At 45.0% G+C, this 20,888-nt stretch overlaps 1 protein-coding gene across 2 annotated transcripts; it reads left to right on the forward strand.

Annotated features, from left to right (window-relative positions):
• The first annotated feature begins 153 nt into the window (after positions 1–153).
• Kars1 (lysyl-tRNA synthetase 1) lies at positions 154–18,249 on the forward strand. 2 transcript variants are annotated; one of them, XM_042700829.1, is made up of 15 exons: positions 155–236; positions 3,748–3,924; positions 6,887–7,046; positions 9,183–9,348; positions 10,928–11,021; positions 11,653–11,839; positions 11,942–12,067; positions 12,757–12,876; positions 13,801–13,963; positions 14,074–14,247; positions 15,132–15,217; positions 15,499–15,584; positions 16,276–16,402; positions 16,983–17,126; positions 17,968–18,249. In XM_042700829.1, the coding sequence occupies exons 2-15, from the start codon at positions 3,782–3,784 to the stop codon at positions 18,064–18,066; spliced, it is 1,875 nt and encodes a 624-aa protein (XP_042556763.1). In that variant the 5' UTR covers positions 155–236; positions 3,748–3,781; the 3' UTR covers positions 18,067–18,249. The 2 variants fall into 2 exon arrangements, with proteins under 2 accessions (XP_042556764.1, XP_042556763.1); XM_042700830.1 differs by lacking the exon at positions 3,748–3,924 and having other exon boundaries at positions 154–236.
• The last annotated feature ends 2,639 nt before the right edge of the window (positions 18,250–20,888 follow it).

The raw sequence follows: 20,888 nt of genomic DNA on the forward strand, positions 1-20,888 counted from the left end.
CCCAAACGCGCCCGCCCTCCCCTTCCCCGGAAGGGGCGGGGCTATGGCGGCGAAATCCCGCCCTGCGCGTGCGCGGCGCAATAGATTTCACACACACCCCCCCTTTCCTCGGAAGAGGCGGGGTTTTGGAGCTTCACCTGGAAGTACTCGTTACTTTCGGGTCGGTTCCCGGGGGAGATGGCCACGCTGCAGGAGGCAGACGTGAAAGTGGGTGGCGAGCCGAAACTGAGCAAGAAGTAAGTGTCGTCCAGGGCCATGTGAGCCTGTGCGGGAGTGGGGGAGCGGGGGGGGGGGTCTCCGTCCAGACTGGGAGGTTGGGCTGGGGGCCCTGCTCGTGTGGCCACGCTCCGGCCCTGTAAGCGACATCTCCCCACCCCGAGGCCCCCACGGCGATCGGCGGGTGCTGATGGGTCCCCCCGCCTTAAGGTTGAAATGAGAGAGAGCAGGGGTCGGTCTGAGAAATGACAGGGAAGAAAAGTGGAACTTGCTTCTTCCCTCCTGCCCCTCCGAGAAAGGCCTCCTGTGCTGACTGCACCGCTCCCCGGTGCTCACCGGACGCTGTCTGCCACCTTCAGCCTTTCCTTCCCGGGCCTCACCGAGACCGTATGAAGAGGGGTGTGTCCGTCTGGAAACGGCCGTCACTCTCCACATGGGTGATTCAGAGCCGTCAGTGGTCTTCTTCAGCCTGGAGGCTGCCCTAGGCACTGTTGAGGGTATCTTTGTTAGCCTGTCCACCCCACACCCTAGATCCTAGAAATGTGTAGGTGATCACAGATCTAGATTAACCCACCCTTGAAAGGGCATTTTTATTGTCTCTAAATACCACATTCTTTCAACCACGGTCGTGAAACCACGGAACTCACAGACAACAGGGTGAGTTTTGAGTGTGTTACTGCTCTGAAAGTACATAATTAGGACTAGATTAGGGGTGTAGTACTTGTAGAACACAAGAACTTTAGCCTCTAATTGCATTCTGATGGAAATGCTGTAGGTTCTTTAGCTAGGTGGTTTTAGAAAAAGTAGTAATACCTAGATTTATGGAGTTCACAATCACTACATTGCCCTTTATGACAGTAATCGGATGGATTTTATAAATATTTGGATTTAACCTTAGATACCTTACTTGAGGGAAAGAAAGTTGAGTGGATTTTTTAAAAATCTATTAAATCAGTCATTTTTTTCTTTTTTTCCTCTTTCTTTTTTTTGGGGGGTGGGGGTCAGGTTGTGGGGCTTGAACTCTGGGCCTGGGCGCTGTCCCTCAGCTCTTCAGCTCAAGGCAAGCTCTCTAATGCTTGAGCCACAGTGCCACTTTGATTTTCTGAGTGGTTAATTGGAGGTTCCTGCCTGGGTTGGCTTTGAACCATGATTCTTAGATCTCACTCTCCTGAGTAGCTAGGATTACAGGTGTGAGCCACTGACAACGACCGGCTTTTTTTCTTTTTTATAATGCCACAATCAAGTCTTGAACTCAGGGACTCAAGTATCTTGCTCAGCTCAGCGTTTTTGCTCACAATGGTTGCTCCACCACTTGAGCCACACCTCCAGGCCAGTAATTGAATTTTTGTATTTGATCACAGTTGCTTTAAAAGTAAGGTTTCCAGTTGAATTTTTATGTAAATTTAAAAAAACTAGTCAGTTCTTTTTACTCAGAGAAAGTATAGCTACCCTCTTGTTTTCCTTTCTTTGAGATAGGGTCTGGACAAGTTCCCAAGACAGATTTTACCTCCACCTCTTGAATAGCTAAATTATCACTTTTATGGGTTGGGGGGGGAGAAGGGGGGCTGTTACTGGACCCTGCCCCTTAACAAAAAAGCTAAAGCACTCTACCACTTGAGCCACTATACCACGTCCTGCTTGTTGGTTTTTTTTTTTTTTTGGGCGGCGTCTGGTCGTGGGGCCTGAACTCTGGGCCTGGATGTTGTCCCTCAGCTCTTCAGCTCAAGGCTAGCGCTCTACCACTTGAGCCACAGCACCACTTCCAGCTTTTTTCTTTTTGCTTATGTGGTGCTGAGGAATCGAACCCAGGGCCTCAGGCATGCAAGGCAAGCGGTCTACCACTGAGCTACCTTCCCAGCCCCTTTTGGAGGTTAATTGAAGATAAGAGTCTCACAGACTTTTCTACTCTGTCTGGCTGGCTTCAAACCATGATCCTTAGATCTCAGCCTGCAGAGTAGCTAGCTAGGATTACAGGCCAGAGCCACTCAGGGGCTTTGAAATACCACTTTTATAAGCAGCTTTTGTGTTCCAGGCTTTGTGTTTTAATCTCACTTGTCATCTTGCAAAGCTAGCATTAATGTCTGTTTTTTCAGAATGATCAGTGATGTATGGTGAAGTGTTTCCCCAAAGCCTGAGGTATAGTTTAGTGGTAATATGCTTGTCTTACATAGAAGAGATCATAAATTTGATGCCCAGCACCCCCCCCTTTCTCACCCCCCCTACACACACACCCCAAAGTTTGTGTTCTTATGTGTGTCCTAGCACTAATCTGAACTGAAGGAGAAATCTAAACCCTGGATCAAGTCTAACTCCAAAGCCCTTGATCTTTTTACTAATTGTACTGTACTGTTTCACATGGTTTTACAATAAAAATGTGTTGATATTTTATCTTCCAGTGATTGTGGGCTTGAATAGTTTTTTTGTTGTTGTTTTGTCTGTCGTGGGTCTTGAACTCTGGGCTTGGGCGCTATCGCTCAGCTCTTCAGCTCAAGGCCAACGCTCTACCGCTTGAGCTACAACGCCACTTCTGGTTTTCTAGTGGTTTATTGGAGATAAGAGTCTCACAGACTTTCCTGCCGGGGCTGGCTTTGAACCGCGATCCTCAGATCTCAGCCTCCTGAATAGTTAGCATTACAGGCATGAGCCACCAGTGCCCAGTATTAAGTAGTTTTTGTAGTTAACATTCTCTTCCTAATCACTCTTGAAACATTCCTGATCTAAAATCTTTAATGATCACAGTATTATGCTTAAGACCAGATGGACTACTTGCCCAAAGGATTCATTCTCAAAATTCTCAAATGAAAGATCCCCGCCCCCCCCCCCCCCCAAGTATATTTGAACACGGTAGAATATAGCTCCTGTCATTGTTTCCTTCCAGTGTTGATGTATAAACTAAAAACTACCCTTTCTTTTTTGTTCCAAGAACTCCAAACTATTCTTCTCTTTGACTTAGAAATGTTTTGTGTGGGTTTAGTTTCCTCCTACCCCCTGAGAACAGGGTCTCATTATGTTCCCCAGGCTGTCTCAGGCTCCTTAGCTCAAATGATCTTCCTGCCTCAGACTCCTGAGTGTCAGAGACTACAGTCATGTACCACTATATGCAGCTGTATGGCTTACATTGTCTAAAGTTAGTATTTGATAGAGATTTTTTCCCTGTGTTTCATATGCTTTCCATTGCCATCTTGTGTCTAGGCACTTCAACCCTCTCCTCAAAAGCACACTTTAGGACTTCAGAAAATTGCCTTCTGACTTGAATTCTAAAATGTGGCCATTTTTCTACCTGTAAGTTATTGGCTGACTTGTACTTGACTTTCTAACCTAGAAACACACCATTTTCCATAGCCAGGAGTGAGATGATTTTAGTTGCCCAACAGTAAGTTCACAGGATTGGGTATTTGTTTAAGAGGGCCTGAAGTTAAATGGGACAAAAAGGTAGTACCGAATGGCTCAGCTCCCCCACGCAGAGTGTGTAGGCTGAGTGCATGTGTACTGTCTGTCCCATCTGACTCCACATCTCTTGTTTCCTGCTAGGTCCTGGCAGTAATTAATTCCAGGGTATTCTGCCATGTTGATGCAAGCTGCCGTCAGGCTTGTTAGGGGGTCCCTGCGGCAGACCTGGGCAGAGTGGGGTCAGAGGGACCTTCGACTGGGCCAACTTGCTCCTTTTACAACGCTGCACAAGGACAAGCCACTTTCTGATAAAAGAAGGTGGGTGCCCGTTGCCTTCTTTATTGTTCTGGAGCAAAAGTTCTCTCCTCCAGCATCTGTTAAGCCCTTAGTTAAGTCTTTGGATTTACCACAAAGAAAGCAAAGAACTAACTCTACTATCAAACCCAATAGTTCTTTCTCACTTTCTCTGAGTTCAAATCCTCTCTTTCTTTTTAGTTTTTTTTTTTTTCCTTCCCCCTGGTTAGTTGGAGATGAGTCTCTTGAACTTTTCTGCCCCTGCTGCCTTTGAACCCATATTCTCAGATGTCAGCCTCCTGAGTAGCGAGGATTACAGGCATGAGCCTCCAGCACCCAGCTTGGCTTTAAACTCTTGATTCTCCTACTTGAGTCTCTGAAGTGCTGGATTGTTGGTGTGGACTTCCTTACAGCCTTAAGATGCCTTGTGGATCTTATTCTAGGACTATGCTGGGAAAAAGACTTATTTGTATAAGGAATTTTTGTAATGCCAGTTATTTTGCCTTTTCTGTTTTTTTTGTTTTTGTTTTTTTTTTTTTTTGCTTTATTTTGAGGTTTTGTTTGCTCTTGAAATTAATCTGGTTCTAGTTGTTCTAGGTGTTGTCCTAGATCTTTCTGGACTCTTCTTAGAAATGATTTAAGAACAGTGTCTGATTTGAGACGATAACAGGTTTATCTTAATCCTAGAAAAGAAATCAGGTAGCCTTGGATGCCCACCGACTGAATTCCAGTATTATAGACCTGGAGCACTGTTTGGAAAAGGTTATCTTTACAACTGTTTTCAAGACAGATTGCATCAGAGTTGCCTGCTTTGAAGTCATCAAAACCAGTTTTTCACGTAAAAGATGCTCAGCTCAGCTAGATGTGGTGGTGCATGTCTATAATCCCAGCTACTTGGGAGGCAGTGATGTAGCGAATTACAATTTCAGGCCAGCCCTGGGCAAAACACAGAGACTCTATTTTTTGGATGAGGTGGAGAGAAATAACTAAATAAAAATGGGCTGTGGTGGTAGAGTATTTGCTGAATTCAAACTCTAATACTGTCTCTCCCCCACCCCACCCCCAAAAAAGATGATCAGTTCAAATCCTTGATACATTTTTTAATTAAGTATTGAAAAATGAAGGCTAGTGACGCTGCTGAGACACACAGCTACCAGTGAGGCTGAGCCATAGGATTGTAAACTGGAAGCCAGATGAACAACTTACCAAGACCTTGTTTCAGAAGTAAAATGGGGAGAAGTTAAGAATGTAGCTCCATGTTAGAGCACTTGCCTAGCACATAAAAGACCCTGGGTTTAAGCCCCAATACTGTAATAAATTAATGACTAACCAGTAAATAAATTTTGGAAAAGGAAGGAAAGAAAGGGAAATCAAGCATGTTTCTAAAACCAGACAGCATGAAAGCATGATTTAGGGGCTAGGAAGGTGGCTCCGTGGTAGGGTGCTTACCTCTCATGCATGAGACCCTGGGTTTGATTGTTCAGCACCACATAAGCAGAAAAAGTTGGAAGTGTTGCTGTGGCTCAAATGGTAGAGCACTACCCGTAAGCTGAAGAGCTGAAAGATAGCACCAGGCCCAGAGTTCACACAACTGACAAAAAAAAAAAGAAGAAAGAAAGTATGACCTAGAATCTTTTCCAATGGTTCACTATTACAGAGTATTCATCTGAAAGAGTATCTACAAGTTCCCCTTAAATAACAAATATATCACTATCCAAAAATAACTTGTTCTCTTTCTGGATTCATACGGCAAGTTTACTTAATGGATGTTTTGTTTGGTTTTTGAGTCTCAGGTAGCAAGAACCAAGAGTTTGAATAAGGAGGAATTTGCCTATAAATACATAAAAGTTATACGATTTCTATCCTAACTGCAGAGTGTACATGTTTTAAGGTAGTGACAGATACCTAGCATAGTTCTCATCTGGTCATTCACTCATGACAGTGACAGGGTGGTTTATAAGCATCTGCCTTCATAACCACTGGGAGGTGTCTTGTTTCCCCTTGCTAAATAGGGAGAAGTTGGGTCATTTGCCAAAGGTCACATCATTGGTAGGTATGTCAGAATTGAGCCATAGGCAGTTGTATTACAGAGATGATATTGTATCCCCGCTAGTAAACTTTGTTGTACTTTCTCTGTGGTCAAAGTCGGGTTCCAATGGGCCATGTGAGACCTGTGTGGACAGCTTTTCCCAGAGAGATTGTCCATGGTCTGAAGAGTCCAATTCTGCCATAGCTTAACTCTTTCCTTTGGGAAGGGCATGGGGGAGGGGGCATGGCAGACATAGCTGTCCCCTCACAGGTTGATCAGATACTGGAGGAGCTTAATCTCGTGGAATACCATGTAACTAAGATTTGGTTTGTGGACTCAAGGAGCTTTGTAGCCCTATGAATGCTGAGAAAAGGCCTATGCTCCTGATTTGTAGGAAAACCCCCCTACCTCCACTCTAAATATAAACTATATGTAGGATTTCTTTTTTTTTTTGGGGGGGTCCGGTCGTGGGGCCTGAACTCTGGACCTGGGCGCTGTCCCTCAGCTCTTCAGCTCAAGGCTAGCACTCTACCACTTGAGCCACAGCGCCACTTTTTTTCTTTTTGCTTATGTGGTTCTGAGGAATTGAACCCAGGGCCTCAGGCATGCAAGGCAAGCACTCTACCATTGAGCCACCTTCCCAGCCCTATATGTAGGATTTCTTTGTCCTAGTGCATCTTGGTTTTAATTGAGGCTAGGGCTAACTGGAGACTGAACACAAAGACTGAAAATGATCCTCTGCATCTTTGTCCTAAGCTTATTTTTTCCCTTGTCTCTTTCACGTAGAATTCAGTGAAAGAGGTTGGGGTTGGCAAGTGGAGGGGGGGGGGAGGGGGGCGTGGCACTGAGCAAGCGCAGTTCTCCCAGCTTATTCATAGTTCTGGAAAGTAGCTATGGGGCAGAAGGCACCGGGCTCTTCGGGCACTGTTCACACTGATTGCTTTCATTTCCCAACAGTGAGCTAAAGAGACGCCTGAAAGCTGAGAAAAAAGTGGCAGAGAAAGAAGCCAAGCAGAAGGAGCTCAGTGAGAAACAGCTAAGCCAGGCCCCTGCGGCGGCCACCAACCACACCACAGACAATGGTGTGGGTGCCGAGGAGGAGAGTCTGGACCCAAACGTGAGTCCCCTGGGCCACTGGCACGGCTGGGCACGGGAAAGCTTCTGATGAGGCTTCTGGCAGATTTCCTTGGGCCCAGGCTGTAAGAGGGACCAGTGACTAAGGAGATACATAGGCACCAGAACAGGCATTAGGTCTCGGTCACTTCCTCTAGGTAAGGGAAGAAGGCGAAGTCACAGAACATGCCATGCCTTCTGGCTAAATGCACAGGCCCTGGATTTTTTTTTAATATTAACTCCCAATAGGCAGCTGAAAGTCCAGAACTCCTAAGTGACTTTAGTTGAAAAACCACATTCTACAGACCAGATTCACCTGTCCTCTGTCCCCCAACCTCATCCTTCCCTCTCTAGTTTTATACAAAACGTTGAGTGGAACACAGCCTGCCTGTTTGTTTACATCTCTCCAAGGCCGCTTCCCCTCCTCCCCTCCCCACAACGCTAAAGTTGAGCAGTTGCATCAGGAAGAGTGTGCTGGGTCCTGCTGTAGATTGTCCCTGTTTGCATTCTACAGGTCCCGTGGGCCTGCCTTGGGTAAAGTCTAATGCGTGGTCAGGGGTAGGAGCATAGTTGAAGAGAAATGACTCCACCAAATAGAATCAGTCACCTAAACCAATAAAACATTTTCTTCTTTTTGTTGAATCTTGCATTTTAGAATTCTAGCCTTCATTTCTAGCTGTGGATCAGACCACCATGCAAGAGAGAGAGAATATGAATGTGTGTGTGTGTGTGTTGTGTGTGCGCGCGCGTGCATATTGGTCCTGAGGCTTGAACTCAGGGCCTGGGCACTGTCCCTGAACATCTTTTGTTTAAGGTTAGCACTCTTACCACTTGAACCACGGTGCCACTTTCAGCTTTTTTTGACTAGTTTATTGGAGATAAGAGTCACAGACTTTCCATCCCAGGCTGAATTCGAACTGTGATCCTCAGATCCTGAGTTCTATGATCACAGTCTTGAGCCACCAGTGCCCATCAACCATGCAGTTTTTTTTAAATTTTTATTTTATTGTTATTATAAAGGTTATGTACAGAGGGGTTACGTTTACATGCATCGGGCAATGAGTACATTTCCTTTCATACAGTGTCACCTGTTCCCTCATTCTCTCTAATTCCCTTCCTCCCACCTCTACCCATGAGTGTTGTATGGTTCACTTTAATCAATGTCTGGTGTACTTCACTGCAGCACTTTTTCTCTTTTTCCTCTGATTCTGTGCCTTCTTCTCACACCCCCCCCCCCAAATATTCACATAAATACACTGTTTATAAGGTAAAGTATACAGAATCATCATAAAAAGATTTTAAGTCCTTTGTTTCCCTATCTTTGGCGTTCATTTCAGTATATATGTATTGTTTTATATACACGTGAACAGGCTGTTGGGCATTGTACATTTGTGATTCTCTCCTAAGACTATCCTCTTCTGGTCTCACTGCATGTGAGTATCTAGAATCCTGTGTCATTTGTCATATCCCAGTAACCATGCTTTTTTTTGTGTTTTTTGTTTTATTTTGTATTTTTGCCAGTCCTTGAGCTTGATCTCAGGACCTGGGCACTGTCCCTGAGCTTCTTTTGCTCAAGGCTAGCACTCTACTACTTGACCATAGCACCACTAACAGCCTTTTCTGTTTATGTGGTTTTGCCTTTTTTTTTTTTTTTTTTTCTGGTTGGTCGTGGGTCTTGAACACTGGGCCTGGGCATTCAAGGCTAGTACTCTACCACTTGAGCCACAACACCATTTCTGGTTTTCTGGTGGTTAAGCGGGCTGGCTTTGAACCTCGATTCTCAGATCTCAGCCTCCTGAGTAGCTAGGATTATAGGCGTGAGCCATCAGTGCCCAGCTGTTTATGTGGTACTAAGGAATTGAACCCAGGGCTTCATGTAGACAAGCACTCTACCACTAGGCCACATTCCCGTGATCCTCAGATCTCAGCCTCCTGAGTAGTTTAGGATTACAGGCATGAGCCACTGACACGTTTTTAAATGTGAATCTCATTTCATTCAATCTTTTGCTTTCAAGAGTATGGAGGACATGTATATTGAAAGTCTCAACTGGGGGTACTCTGAGATAGAATCCAGTACTTTGCCAGATGGGCCCTGATCTGACCAGGTTCAACTTTGTAATGACTCTTTGTTGCTTAACAGCAATACTACAAGATCCGCAGTCAAGCAGTCCACCAGCTGAAGGTCAGTGGGGAGGACCCGTACCCACACAAGTTCCATGTAGACATCTCTCTTACCCACTTCATCCAGGAATACAGTCACCTGCAGCCTGGGGACCACCTGACTGACATTACCTTAAAGGTGGCAGGTAGGAAAACTCCCCGGTGGTTCACTGAGATCCCCGTAGCAGGCAGGCCTCTTTGGTAACATAGCAGAGCATATATGTTGCTCTTCAGCTATTGTCTCTTTGTTGTTTGATGATGCTATGTATGTTATTAGCATATATTATTACAAAGGATTTCCATGCATGCACATAATGCATTTGATCATAATGATACCCTATCTTGATCTTGTGTATGTGTGTGTGTGCGCTGATACTGGGAATTGACCTTGGCTTCAAACTCTCACTTGGGTTTTTTCCCTCAAGCCTGGTACTTTACCACTTGAGCCATACCTCCACTTACTAGAGAGGTTATTACTACGATCAAATACATTTTATACACACACACATGCGCGCGGAAATCTTTTTTTTTTTTTTGGTCGGTCATGGGGCTTGAACTCGGCCTGGGCGCTGTCCCTCAGCCCTTCAGCTCAAGGCTAGCACTCTACCACTTGAGCCACAGCGTCACTTCCGACTTATTCTGCTTATGTGGTACTGAGGAATTGAACCCAGGGCCTCATGCATGCACAAGCACTCTACCACTGAGCCACCTTCCCAGCCCGCGGAAATCTTTTCTAATAAGTAATATATGCCAACCTGAGCAGGAAAGTCCGTGACACTCTTATCTCCAGTTAACCACCAAAAAGAAGAGCTGTGGCTCAATTGGTAGAGCACCAGGCTTGAGCGAGAAAAGCTCAAGGACAGACCCAGGCCCTGAGTTCAAGCTCCAGTACCAGGTCTGTCCCGTCCCTCCACCCCCACTCCCACCCCAAAAAAAGAAGATGCATTTTCAGTTATCTGAGGATATGAGTCATGTGGACAGTAGTATAAACTGTCAGTCGCTGTCATCCATGCCAGCTAGCTTTTCTTTCTCTGCCACTTGGGTAGTGGGTCACCCGGTGTTTTGCTTTGCTTACCCAGTTGCAGTTATTTTACATGAGGGTTCAGGAAGATCCAATCTCTTAGGTTGTCACCAGCACTGAGATCATCTAGGAATCCAGAGAATATCTTTTTTTTTTTTGGGTCCGGTTGTGGGGCTTGAACTCTGGGCCTGGGCGCTGTCCCTCAGCTTCTCAGGTCAAGGCTAGCACTCTACCACTTGAGCCACAGTGCCACTTCCGGCTTTTTTCTTTTTGCTTATGTGGTGCTGAGAAATCAAACCCAGGGCCTTGAGCATGCAAGGCAAGCGCTCTACCACTGAGCCACCTTCCCAACCCCTCCAGAGAATATCTTAGCTCCAGATATTCATGCCCATCTTTGCCTTCTTTTGTTTTGTTCTGCTTTCTTGTTTTCTCTTCTTTTGTTTTCGTGCCAGTATCAGGGCTTGAACTCAGGACTTTGAGCTCCTGCTTGTTTCACCGCTGGTACTCTACCTCTGCCATTGGAGCCATACCTCTAGTCCCATTGATTGGTTTTAGTAAGAACAATGGGTGTGGGGACAAAAGCAGGACTCAAAGCTCAAGTCATATCAGATTGTGTATATTGCTAAGGGAGCTTTCTTGGTACTGAGAGCATGAAAGGTCTTCTGGTTCTGTCTGATGATATTTTTGCTATTCTTTTTTTCTAGGTAGAATCCATGCCAAAAGAGCTTCTGGGGGAAAACTCATCTTCTATGACCTTCGAGGAGAGGGAGTCAAGTTACAAGTCATGGCTAATTCCAGGTATACAGAATTAGCTACCTGGTTAGAGAACTTTTCAGGTTGAGCTAGAGCAACGAAGACATTTTGGACAGAGGATGATAATGGTCTTATTTTTTCCATTGTTGTTTAAAGTTAGATTAGGAAGGATAGGGAAGCCTGGCACGGTGGTTCATGCCTATAATCCTAGCTACTGAGGAGTCTGAGATCTGAGGATTGCAGTTAGAAGCCAGCCCACGCAGAAAAGTCCCCATGAGACTCTTCTCTCTAATAAACTACTCAGAAAAGATAGTAGTGGTGGTGTGGTTCAAATGGTAGAGTGCTAGCCTTGAGTACAAAGAAGCTTAGGGACAGCACCCAAGCTGAGTTCAAGCCCCAAGACCAGGGGAAAAAAAGGGGGAGGGGGGACAAGGATGAAGGAAGTTATACAGGCTAGACTATCTGCCTGCCTGGAAAGTGATAGCTGTTCTTGAGTTGTATTATTAAACATAAATAACACAAGATATAAAACAGATCTGAAACAATCCTTTGTAGTAATTGCCTCTGACTTGCTTAGCTTTTGAGACTTCCATTAATTGGTTGAGGGTTCCAGTGTAAACTAGTAGTGGTGCTGATTTTGACTACTATAAAGTGAATTACTTTTCCCTCCACTCAGGAACTATAAATCAGAGGAAGAATTTATTCGCATCAATAATAAACTGCGTCGAGGAGACATAATCGGAGTTCAGGGGAATCCTGGGAAAACCAAGAAGGGTGAACTGAGCATCATTCCCTATGAAATCACGCTCTTGTCTCCCTGTCTGCATATGTTACCTCATCTACACTTTGGTCTCAAAGACAAGGCAAGCGCTCAGCCTGCTAGCTGTGACACAAAGAGGCCGTCTGCTTGTTTTATTCTGCCATTAAGTGAAGCCAGAGATGTCTAACTGCTGCTTTTTGTTTAGGAAACAAGATATCGTCAGAGATACTTGGACTTGATCCTGAATGACTTTGTGAGGCAGAAATTTATCATCCGCTCCAAGATCATCACGTATATCAGAAGTTTCTTGGATGAGCTGGGATTCCTAGAGGTGAGAGGAGGGAGGGGTTCCTGTCTGCCTTGCTCTGCTTGCCCCGCGCATCCCTGCCCTCCTCTCCCAAGGCATGCCTCATGACAACATCTTCTTTCCTTCTTCCACCTTGTTTGGTGTCCTTGTTAGGAAAGCAAGAACTGACTTCCACAATAATGAGCAAGATGTAGTATCATTTGTGTGCTATTAGTGCCATGTTTGATATGTTAATGTTAATATTTAGTGACAAATTTTTGTAGCTTTAAAAAAAGTGTTTACATGTGTGAGAAAGGCAAATACATGTATTGTAAAACAAATCCAATAAACAAAAGCCAGACTGTACCATTCTGCCTCTTTCAACTAACTTACTTCTTCCCTCCCTAAACTTGACTTTATTGTGTCTCCTTCCTCACTATTTCCTGTGACTGCATGGACAAACTTACACCTGCAGCAGGCAGGGTACGAGTGAATGTTTTGGAGCAGTTGTTTTATATCTTGCATTATTTATGTTTAATCAACGAAGTCACACTTTCAATGGACCTACCTTTTTTTTTTTTTCTATTTCATATATTCTGTTCTAGAAAAATCAAGCAGTCTGTTCTTTTTCAGGGACTGCATTACTTTTGAACTGAGTGTTATGTGGGGACAAAGCATGAGCTGTCTCCAAGGTCGGGTTGTCTGAGGACAAACTTTCTCCCTGTCTCTTTTAGATCGAGACTCCTATGATGAACATCATCCCAGGGGGAGCTGTGGCCAAGCCTTTCATCACTTATCACAATGAGCTGGACATGAACTTGTACATGAGAATTGCTCCAGAACTCTACCATAAGGTAGTTGATCATAATACATCCCATTCCCTTAAAGCACAGAAGGCTGGAAATCATTGGCTAGAAGTGTTGGTTAGAAATAAGAGAGCCACTAAGGATAAAATAGCCAGGAAGTGTTCTGGATTTGTCAGGTTTTATAACACTTCTAGAATTTGTCTAAGATTAAGAGCATTACAAGGTAGACAGCAAGGGGATAATATACACACCCCTAACCTACTCTGGTTACCCTAACATTTTTCAATTTACAGTTTTCTTGGATTTTAGTCTTTTATGGAAGAGCATAGTGTCCCTCCCCCCCCCTTCTTTCTCCCTCTGGAAGTTTTATATATATATATTTTTTTGAAGATGTATCTTCATATATATATTAATATGGATATATTTATATCTTCACATATATATCTTCAAATAACGAGCCATATCATCATATCATTCAGGATTCTTAGTTGTAGACAACAGAACCTATTGTAACTAAAGCCACTGACACATCGGTTTAGCTATATAAGGAAGCTCACATGAAGGATCAGAGAGCTTGGAGCCTGAATAACTAGGAATGATGTGAATCTCATTCCTGAGCTGATGTCCTAGAGAACTCCATCTTTACAGCTTGGCTGGGTCACTGTCAGAAGTAGCATCCCTGCAGCAGCTCCACATCTAGAGGTCTCTGAATGAATTCTGCATAATATTTCTTACTGGTATATCTGAGGCTGAGTCACAAGAGGCTTCTCTGGATAGGCTAAGACCAAGATAGAGGACACCCATGCCACAGGAAGAGTTTAACAACTGTCCACTACAAGGGTCTAAATGGAGCAAAGTACTAGGAATTTGGAGTAGAAAGTACAGCTAAGCTATGAACAGCAGTTGGAAGAAGAAACTTCCCAGAGCTGTGAAGACAGAGTTATCTGCTTGACCAAGGCCATGTATTGCTAGATGCTGGTGGTTGGTGGCATTGACCGGGTTTATGAAATTGGACGTCAGTTCCGGAACGAAGGCATTGATTTGACTCACAATCCTGAGTTCACCACCTGCGAGTTTTACATGGCGTATGCAGATTATCACGATCTGATGGAAATCACTGAGAAGATGATTTCAGGTGAGCCTTACTTTTTTCACCTCTCAGGAGGCTTGTAGGGGCTGGTGAGCTACTTACAGAAGATTATTTCCTGAGTTTTGTCCTTAGGAAATGGCTCATTTCTCCCCTAGGAATGGTTAAAAACATTACTGGCAGTTACAAGGTTTCCTACCATCCTGATGGCCCAGAGGGCCAAGCCTTCGAGATTGACTTCACCCCACCCTTCCGGAGAATCAGCATGGTGGAAGAGCTTGAGAAAGCCCTTGGGGTGAAGCTGCCTGAGACCAGCCTGTTTGAAACTGAAGGTAAAGGTTCAGCTCTGAATTTGTGCCTGGGTGTGGGGTGGGGTGGTGGTGGTGGTGGTGGTGGTGGTGGTGGTGGTGGTGGTGGTGGTGGTGGTGGTGGTGGTGGTGTGTGTGTTTGTGCCTGGGTGTGGGATGGGGTGGTGTGTGTGTGTGTGTGTGTGTGTGCGCGCGCGTGCGTGTGTGCGTGCATGTGCGTACATTTTTTTTCAGTACTGAACTTTGAAGTGAAGACCTCACAGTAGCCGGTCAGTTGAACCATGCCACCAGCTTTTCTGTGTTTTTATGCCATTCCTGGGGCTTAAACTCAGGGCCTGGGCACTGTCTCTGAGCTTTTTTGCTCAAGACTAGCACTCAGCCACTTGAGTCACAGCTCCACTTCTGGCTTTTTGGTAGTTAATTGGAGATAAGAGTCTCATAGACTTTCCTGCCCAGGCTGGCTTTGAACTGGAATCCTCACATCTCAGCTTCCGAGTAGATAGGATTACAGGCATTAGCTACCAACCGAGACTTTGGATATTTTTGAGACAGAATTTCACATTTTTGTCCGGGGTATCCTAGACTGCACTCCTACTTGCGCTTCCCTGTGTTCTTGAGCATGCCAAATGTGTGCCTCTGCCCCCAGCCATTATTGAGATGGGAGTCTCCTGACCTCAGAATGTCTGTCTCCCAGGTAGCTAGGCTTATATGCTTAACCCCATGCCCACTCTGTTTTGTTTTTGAGCTAATGTCTCACTGGGTAACCCGACTGGTCTCAAACTTAGAGTCCTTCCTTCTCGTCCTCCCAAGTGCTAAGATTATAGGCATGCACCACTACACCCAGCTTTATATGTGTTTTATTGGGCATTTTGATGTTTCCTGGTCTAACTTGAACATTTGTATCACAGAAACTCGCAGAATGCTTGATGATATCTGTGTGGCCAAAGCTGTTGAATGCCCTCCACCTCGGACAACTGCTAGACTCCTCGACAAGGTGAGAGGTCACCACATCATATGCATTCTCAGCTGCCTCAGTAGGCCCCTGTACTCAGACATGAGTCCCACTCCGGGAGTTGTTTTCCATAGCTTCATAGGAAAACTACTAGGGAGGAAGGAGAGAGTTAATCTTGAACTATGTATTACCTCCGTTAATCCTTTCCATTCTTTGAAAAGGTATAGGATAAAGCCATCTAGAGGAAATTGAGACCTCCCTCTGGACTGGGACTGTGAAAATATTAAAATTAATATCTATTTCACCTTTGTCTTTCCATTAAGCTTGTTGGGGAGTTTCTGGAAGTAACATGCATCAATCCTACCTTCATCTGTGATCACCCGCAGATCATGAGCCCTTTGGCTAAATGGTAAGATAAGTGTAGTATTTTGGCTGCCTGCTGCTACATAGCAACCCCACAGCTTACAAATCTGAACCAGCAATTTATTTTCAAGATACACTATCTTTCTGTTCCATGGAATATTGGCTAACAGAAATTACTTTTTCCCCAAGTTTTAGCAAGGATTTATTTTTTTTTAGTATTAAAGTAAGGAGAAATAGAAAAGCTTTCCCACTCCTCACCCAGGAAATGAGAGTTAAAGATTCTTCATGGCTTTTTTCCCACTGGGAATTCTGCCAGAAGACTTTGGTTCCCCTCTACATGGCCTCTCCATATGCTGTCTTTGTGGCATCATAGCTTTTAGCATGGCTGATGGGTTCCCAAAGAACAAGAAGCAAACATGCAAACAAGTGTTCATTCTTCTGCGGATACCCTATTGGCCAAACCAAGTCATGGCTAGCCCAGAGTCCATTCAGGAGAAATGTATGCAGAAGGTCAGACATTCTGGCGTGGGTTGGGGTAACAGTCTACCACAGGGCTCGTTAGGAAGATACTCAAATCCTCCAGGTCTCTCACACCCTCACTGTAATACCAGATGATTTGGTGCTAAGAATACATGCAGTTAGATTGCAGTTAGCTCTACTTTTTTGAGTCTACAGTCATTCAGGGATTCTTGTACCAGGAGCTGTAAATTCATCCTTGTTGTTGGCCTGGTTCCCAGGCACCGCTCCAAAGAGGGTCTGACTGAGCGCTTTGAGCTGTTTGTCATGAAGAAGGAAGTGTGCAATGCCTACACGGAGCTGAACGATCCCATGCGGCAGCGGCAGCTGTTTGAAGAACAGGCTAAGGTGAGGAAAGAGCGAACGTGTCCTCATCAGAAGATACCAGTACAGGCTCGGGGGCACTCATGGTTTTGCCAGAGGAAGTCACATTTCCAAAGGAAGATTTTGGTTTTGGCTGCATGAGACCTAAGAGGAACATAAGGTTGTCTGTACACAAGGAGCACAGTGTGTGTCTTAAAAACAGGGAAAATGACTTTTCTGAGATTGCACTTTTCTCAGATTTCTTGGGGATGCAGCAGATCAAGGTATGAAGCAGACAGGGCCCTGCAGGCTGCCTGTATTCATGTCACTGGTGGGTGGTTTTAGGAACCAGGAGAAAGACTACGTAGTCACCATACCGTCTATGAAAATTTGGTTTTCCTGCCATCCCAGAAGCCCCAGCAGCGGAGGTAGTGTATTTCAGAGGAATTTGTGTGCATTCTCATGTAGGTCTCATCAGTCCTGATCTGTGAGTCTGTGAGGGAAGTAGCCCCCCGTCCCAGAATTACTGGGAAAAGAATTCCCACCACCTGCATGAAAACATTCTATTGCCTTAGACACTGAGCTGTCTTGACAAAATGTTACCTCTTGCTTCTCTTTATTCTAGGCGAAAGCCGCTGGTGACGATGAAGCCATGTTCATAGATGAGAACTTCTGTACTGCCCTGGAGTATGGGCTGCCCCCAACTGCTGGCTGGGGCATGGGCATCGACCGTCTCACCATGTTCCTCACAGACTCCAATAACATCAAGGTACACAGCGGTTCTCCATAGTGCACACTTCCCCAAAGCCCCAGGGTTGGAGGTAGAGCCAGGTGGGCCCCAAGGGTAAACAAGGAGCACTGGGCAGGAGGATGGGCAGGCAAAGGGGTCCACACCATGCCCCAGTTGGAGACTTGGATTAACTGACCTTGTGGGATTTTAGTTCTTTCTACTGAGACAGGAGGAATACCAGTGTTTGCATTTCATGCGTTTCCAGGGACAGGCTGCCTGCTGCCTGAGCTTGGTTTTTTGGGTTTAGGTAATACTGGGGATTGAACTCAGGGGCCCATGCTTCCCAAATTGGCTTGTTTAAATCAGCTGATCAATGTGGAAACTGTCCCTGTCCTATTTTGGTAAAGCAAGAAATCAATTCCGTGTGTGCACTGTGCATGTGCATGCATTCCCCAGCCTTGGAGCTTGAACTCAAAGCCTGGGTGCTTTCTCTGAGTTTTTGAGCTCAAGGCTAGTGCTCTGCCACTGAGCCACAGCTCACTTCCAACTTTTTGGTGGTTAATTGGGGATAAGAGTCTCACAGACTTTTCCTGCCCAAGCTGGCTTTGAACCACTATCCTCACTCAGATCTCAGCCTTCTGAGTAGCCAGAATTGTAGGTATAGCTCACCCCAGTGCCCTATTAAAATAAATTTTAATAGAACCTGTGTTTATTCACTGTCTTGACATGATGTCCTAGACAGTGCTGTACACAAAACAGCATACAGATCTCTGGACTTGGTTAGTAGCAATAACAGGCAAAGCAAATACATAGATCACTCTTCAAAAAAATATGTTCAAGTGCCTTTATAGCATCAAAACACATTTATGATCTTTTGTAGGAAGTACTTCTGTTTCCTGCCATGAAACCCGAAGACAAGAAGGAGACTGTAGCAGCCAGTGATACACTGGAAAGCTCAACAGTTGGCACTTCTGTCTAAAAAAGAATGACAAGTCTTATAACTCAGGCAATTTTGCGTATCTACAAAAGATAAAATCTGTGAGGGAATTCTTGTATGTCACCATCCATCCAACCACAATTCTGTTTCAGCCACCAGAAGAGAGAAAAGGAATTACAAATTTCTTTTTATTCCTTGTTAACAAATAAACTACTTATCTCTTTACCTTGGGCATGTCAGTTTTTTTCCCCAGACTGCTGGCCTAATGAATACTTAGGGTTCTACTATGTTATGGTAGTTTGTGTTAATGTGGTAGGGAAAGGACCTTGTTTTTTTTTATTGGTATTTGGTATCACTGGGATTGAACCAAGACATCAAACATTAGACAGTTGCTAAGTGCTCTAAAATTGTTTATTTCTCCTCTGTGCCATGCATTGTTCTGAGGAATTAGGGACACAGTAGAGAACAAAAATTATCACTGTTTGTCATATGACAAAGAATTTGTCATTTGCACCCCAGCAAAGCCTTTGTAGGAGTCCCAATTTGGGAATAACCAGTCTACTTTTATTTTTTTCAGTCATTGGGCCTGAACTCAGGGCCTGGGCACTGTCCCTCAGCTCTTCAGCTCAAGGTTAATGCTCTACCACTTGAGCCATAGCACCATTTCCAGCTTTTTCTGCTCATGTGGTACTGGAGAATCAAACCCAGGGCCTCATGCATGCAAAGTAAGCACTCTACCACTGAGCCACCTTCCCAGCCCTAGCCAGTCTACTTTTGCAGAGTAAGTTACTACTATTACTGGCAAAATGATCCGCTCATGCAGAGATTACCTAACTGGGAACCACTTGAGGGGCTGTGTAGCCTCCCCACCCCTGCTTTGAAAGCAGGTTGTCTTTGAGAAGGAGAATGTAAATGAAGAGACTCTTCTTTCTATGGGAGAAAACAAGGTCGAGATCAGACAAGGGACAGGACTTGAAGCCACACTGTCTATGCAGACCATTGGAAAAAGCTACACAGAGAAAGTTATGAGGGCTGCTAAGATGTATTTAATAGAAGGCTGGAAGCAAAAGCTAGCCATCTGGTCTTAGAGGAGGCTAGGGATAAAGGAGCAACGCAACACTGGACAACTTGCATGTGGATCTGCAGGAAGGAAAAAGCTAGGAGTGGATGGGTCATAAAGGACTTGTAAACTCATCAAACCACTGATGGTACCAGATTTACTGATTTCTGTACTACAGTGATCAGAACAAGACATGGTCCTTAGCTTCTAGTCATATAGTGGAAAAGAGATTTAATAAATCATCCCTAGCTAAGCACTGGTGGTAGCTCATGCTTGTAATCCTAGCTACTCAAGAGGCTGAGATCTAAGGATCATGGTTCAAAGCCAGCCCAGGCAGGAAAATCCCTGAGACTCTTATCTCCAATTAACCACCAGTGTTCTGGAAGTGGTGCTGTGGCTCAAGTAATAAGAGTGCTGGCAAAAGGGGGGAGGGGAAACTTTCCATAGTATGGAAACAAATGCAAGGGTGGGTTGGAAGGAGCTTGAAGGACAGTGGCACTAGATATAGTACAAAAGTCCAAAGAACTAGATCCAGCTGGAAGAAGAGGCTGGTCATAACAGAGTTATGAGCCTTACTGTGTGATTTATGTTAGAAGCATGCCTGTAAACAGTCAAAGGAATACAAGTCTGAGGCAAACTCAGCAAGACCTTGTCTTGAAATACAAGCCTGGGAATCATGAACCAAGTGTTATGAATTCTTGCCTAGCAACTGCAAGGAACAGTATGACAAATATATATGTTGCAGGTATAGCTCAAGTGGTAGAGCACTGGCATACTATAGGCCCTATTCCCAGTATGGAGTAGAAATAGGGAGCCAGGACACCATGAATGTAATTAAATGGGAATGTCGTCACTTTCCTGGTTTGAAAAGATCAGTGTAGTTGCTCTGTGGGAAATGAATTGGCATTAAATGACAGCTCAGAAATCAGTGTAGCAGTCACCTACTTCAAGATAGTGACTTGAAAGATGGGCAGGTTCAAGGAATAGGATTAATGGCTAAGTAGTGAGTTCTGTTTGGGTTAGGGAAAGGGAAGGAAAACACCATGACAGAGGTGACACTTTTGGGTTATGCAAATTAATTCCTGAGGGGAAAAATGAAGCATGATTCCCCACATCAGAAAGAAGGGAATGACAGTTGCACTTTGAAAATGGAGACGGATGGGGCTGGGAAAGTGGCTCAGTGGTAGAGAGCTTGCCTTGCATGCATGAGGCCCTGGGTTCGATTCCTCAGCACCACATAAGCAGGAAAAAACAAAAAGCCAGAAGTGGTGCTATGGCTCAAGTGGTAGGTAGCACGCTAGCCTTGAGCTGAAGAGCTGAGGGACAGGGCGGGCCCAGGCCCAGAGTTCAGGCCCCACGACCTGACCCCCCCAAAAACAGAAAATGGAGACGAATGAAGAAAGCATTTTTGGTCTGGAAGAGTTTTGGCCCTTTTCTTTTGAACTAGAGGCAAGTTGAAATTCTGCCTCCTTTTAGTAACCCAATGAGGTTTACCGTGGCTGCTAAGAGTTCGTGAGCCATCCAGGCTTCTCAACCTGTTGGACAGCGTTGAGACAAAACTCTAGATTGGCATTCCAAGATACGTTATTTTCCTATTTGCAACTGAATTGTCTGGCAGGGTGTTTGCCCTCCCCCCTCCCCCGCCCCCAGCCCTCCATCCTCCCCCACCCCCCAAAAGGACTACCGACCTGGGTACCTCGGCCTTGGGCCCTTCCCTCGGAGAACTACAAAGACCAGCGTGCTCTGCGCACTTCCGGGGTGGAACCTGCGAAACATTGTCGTTTGTGACGTCACGTCCGCCTCG

Source organism: Dipodomys spectabilis, unplaced genomic scaffold, assembly GCF_019054845.1.
Source record: "Dipodomys spectabilis isolate Male_0828 unplaced genomic scaffold, ASM1905484v1 ptg000273l, whole genome shotgun sequence".
Classification (NCBI taxonomy): domain Eukaryota; kingdom Metazoa; phylum Chordata; class Mammalia; order Rodentia; family Heteromyidae; genus Dipodomys; species Dipodomys spectabilis.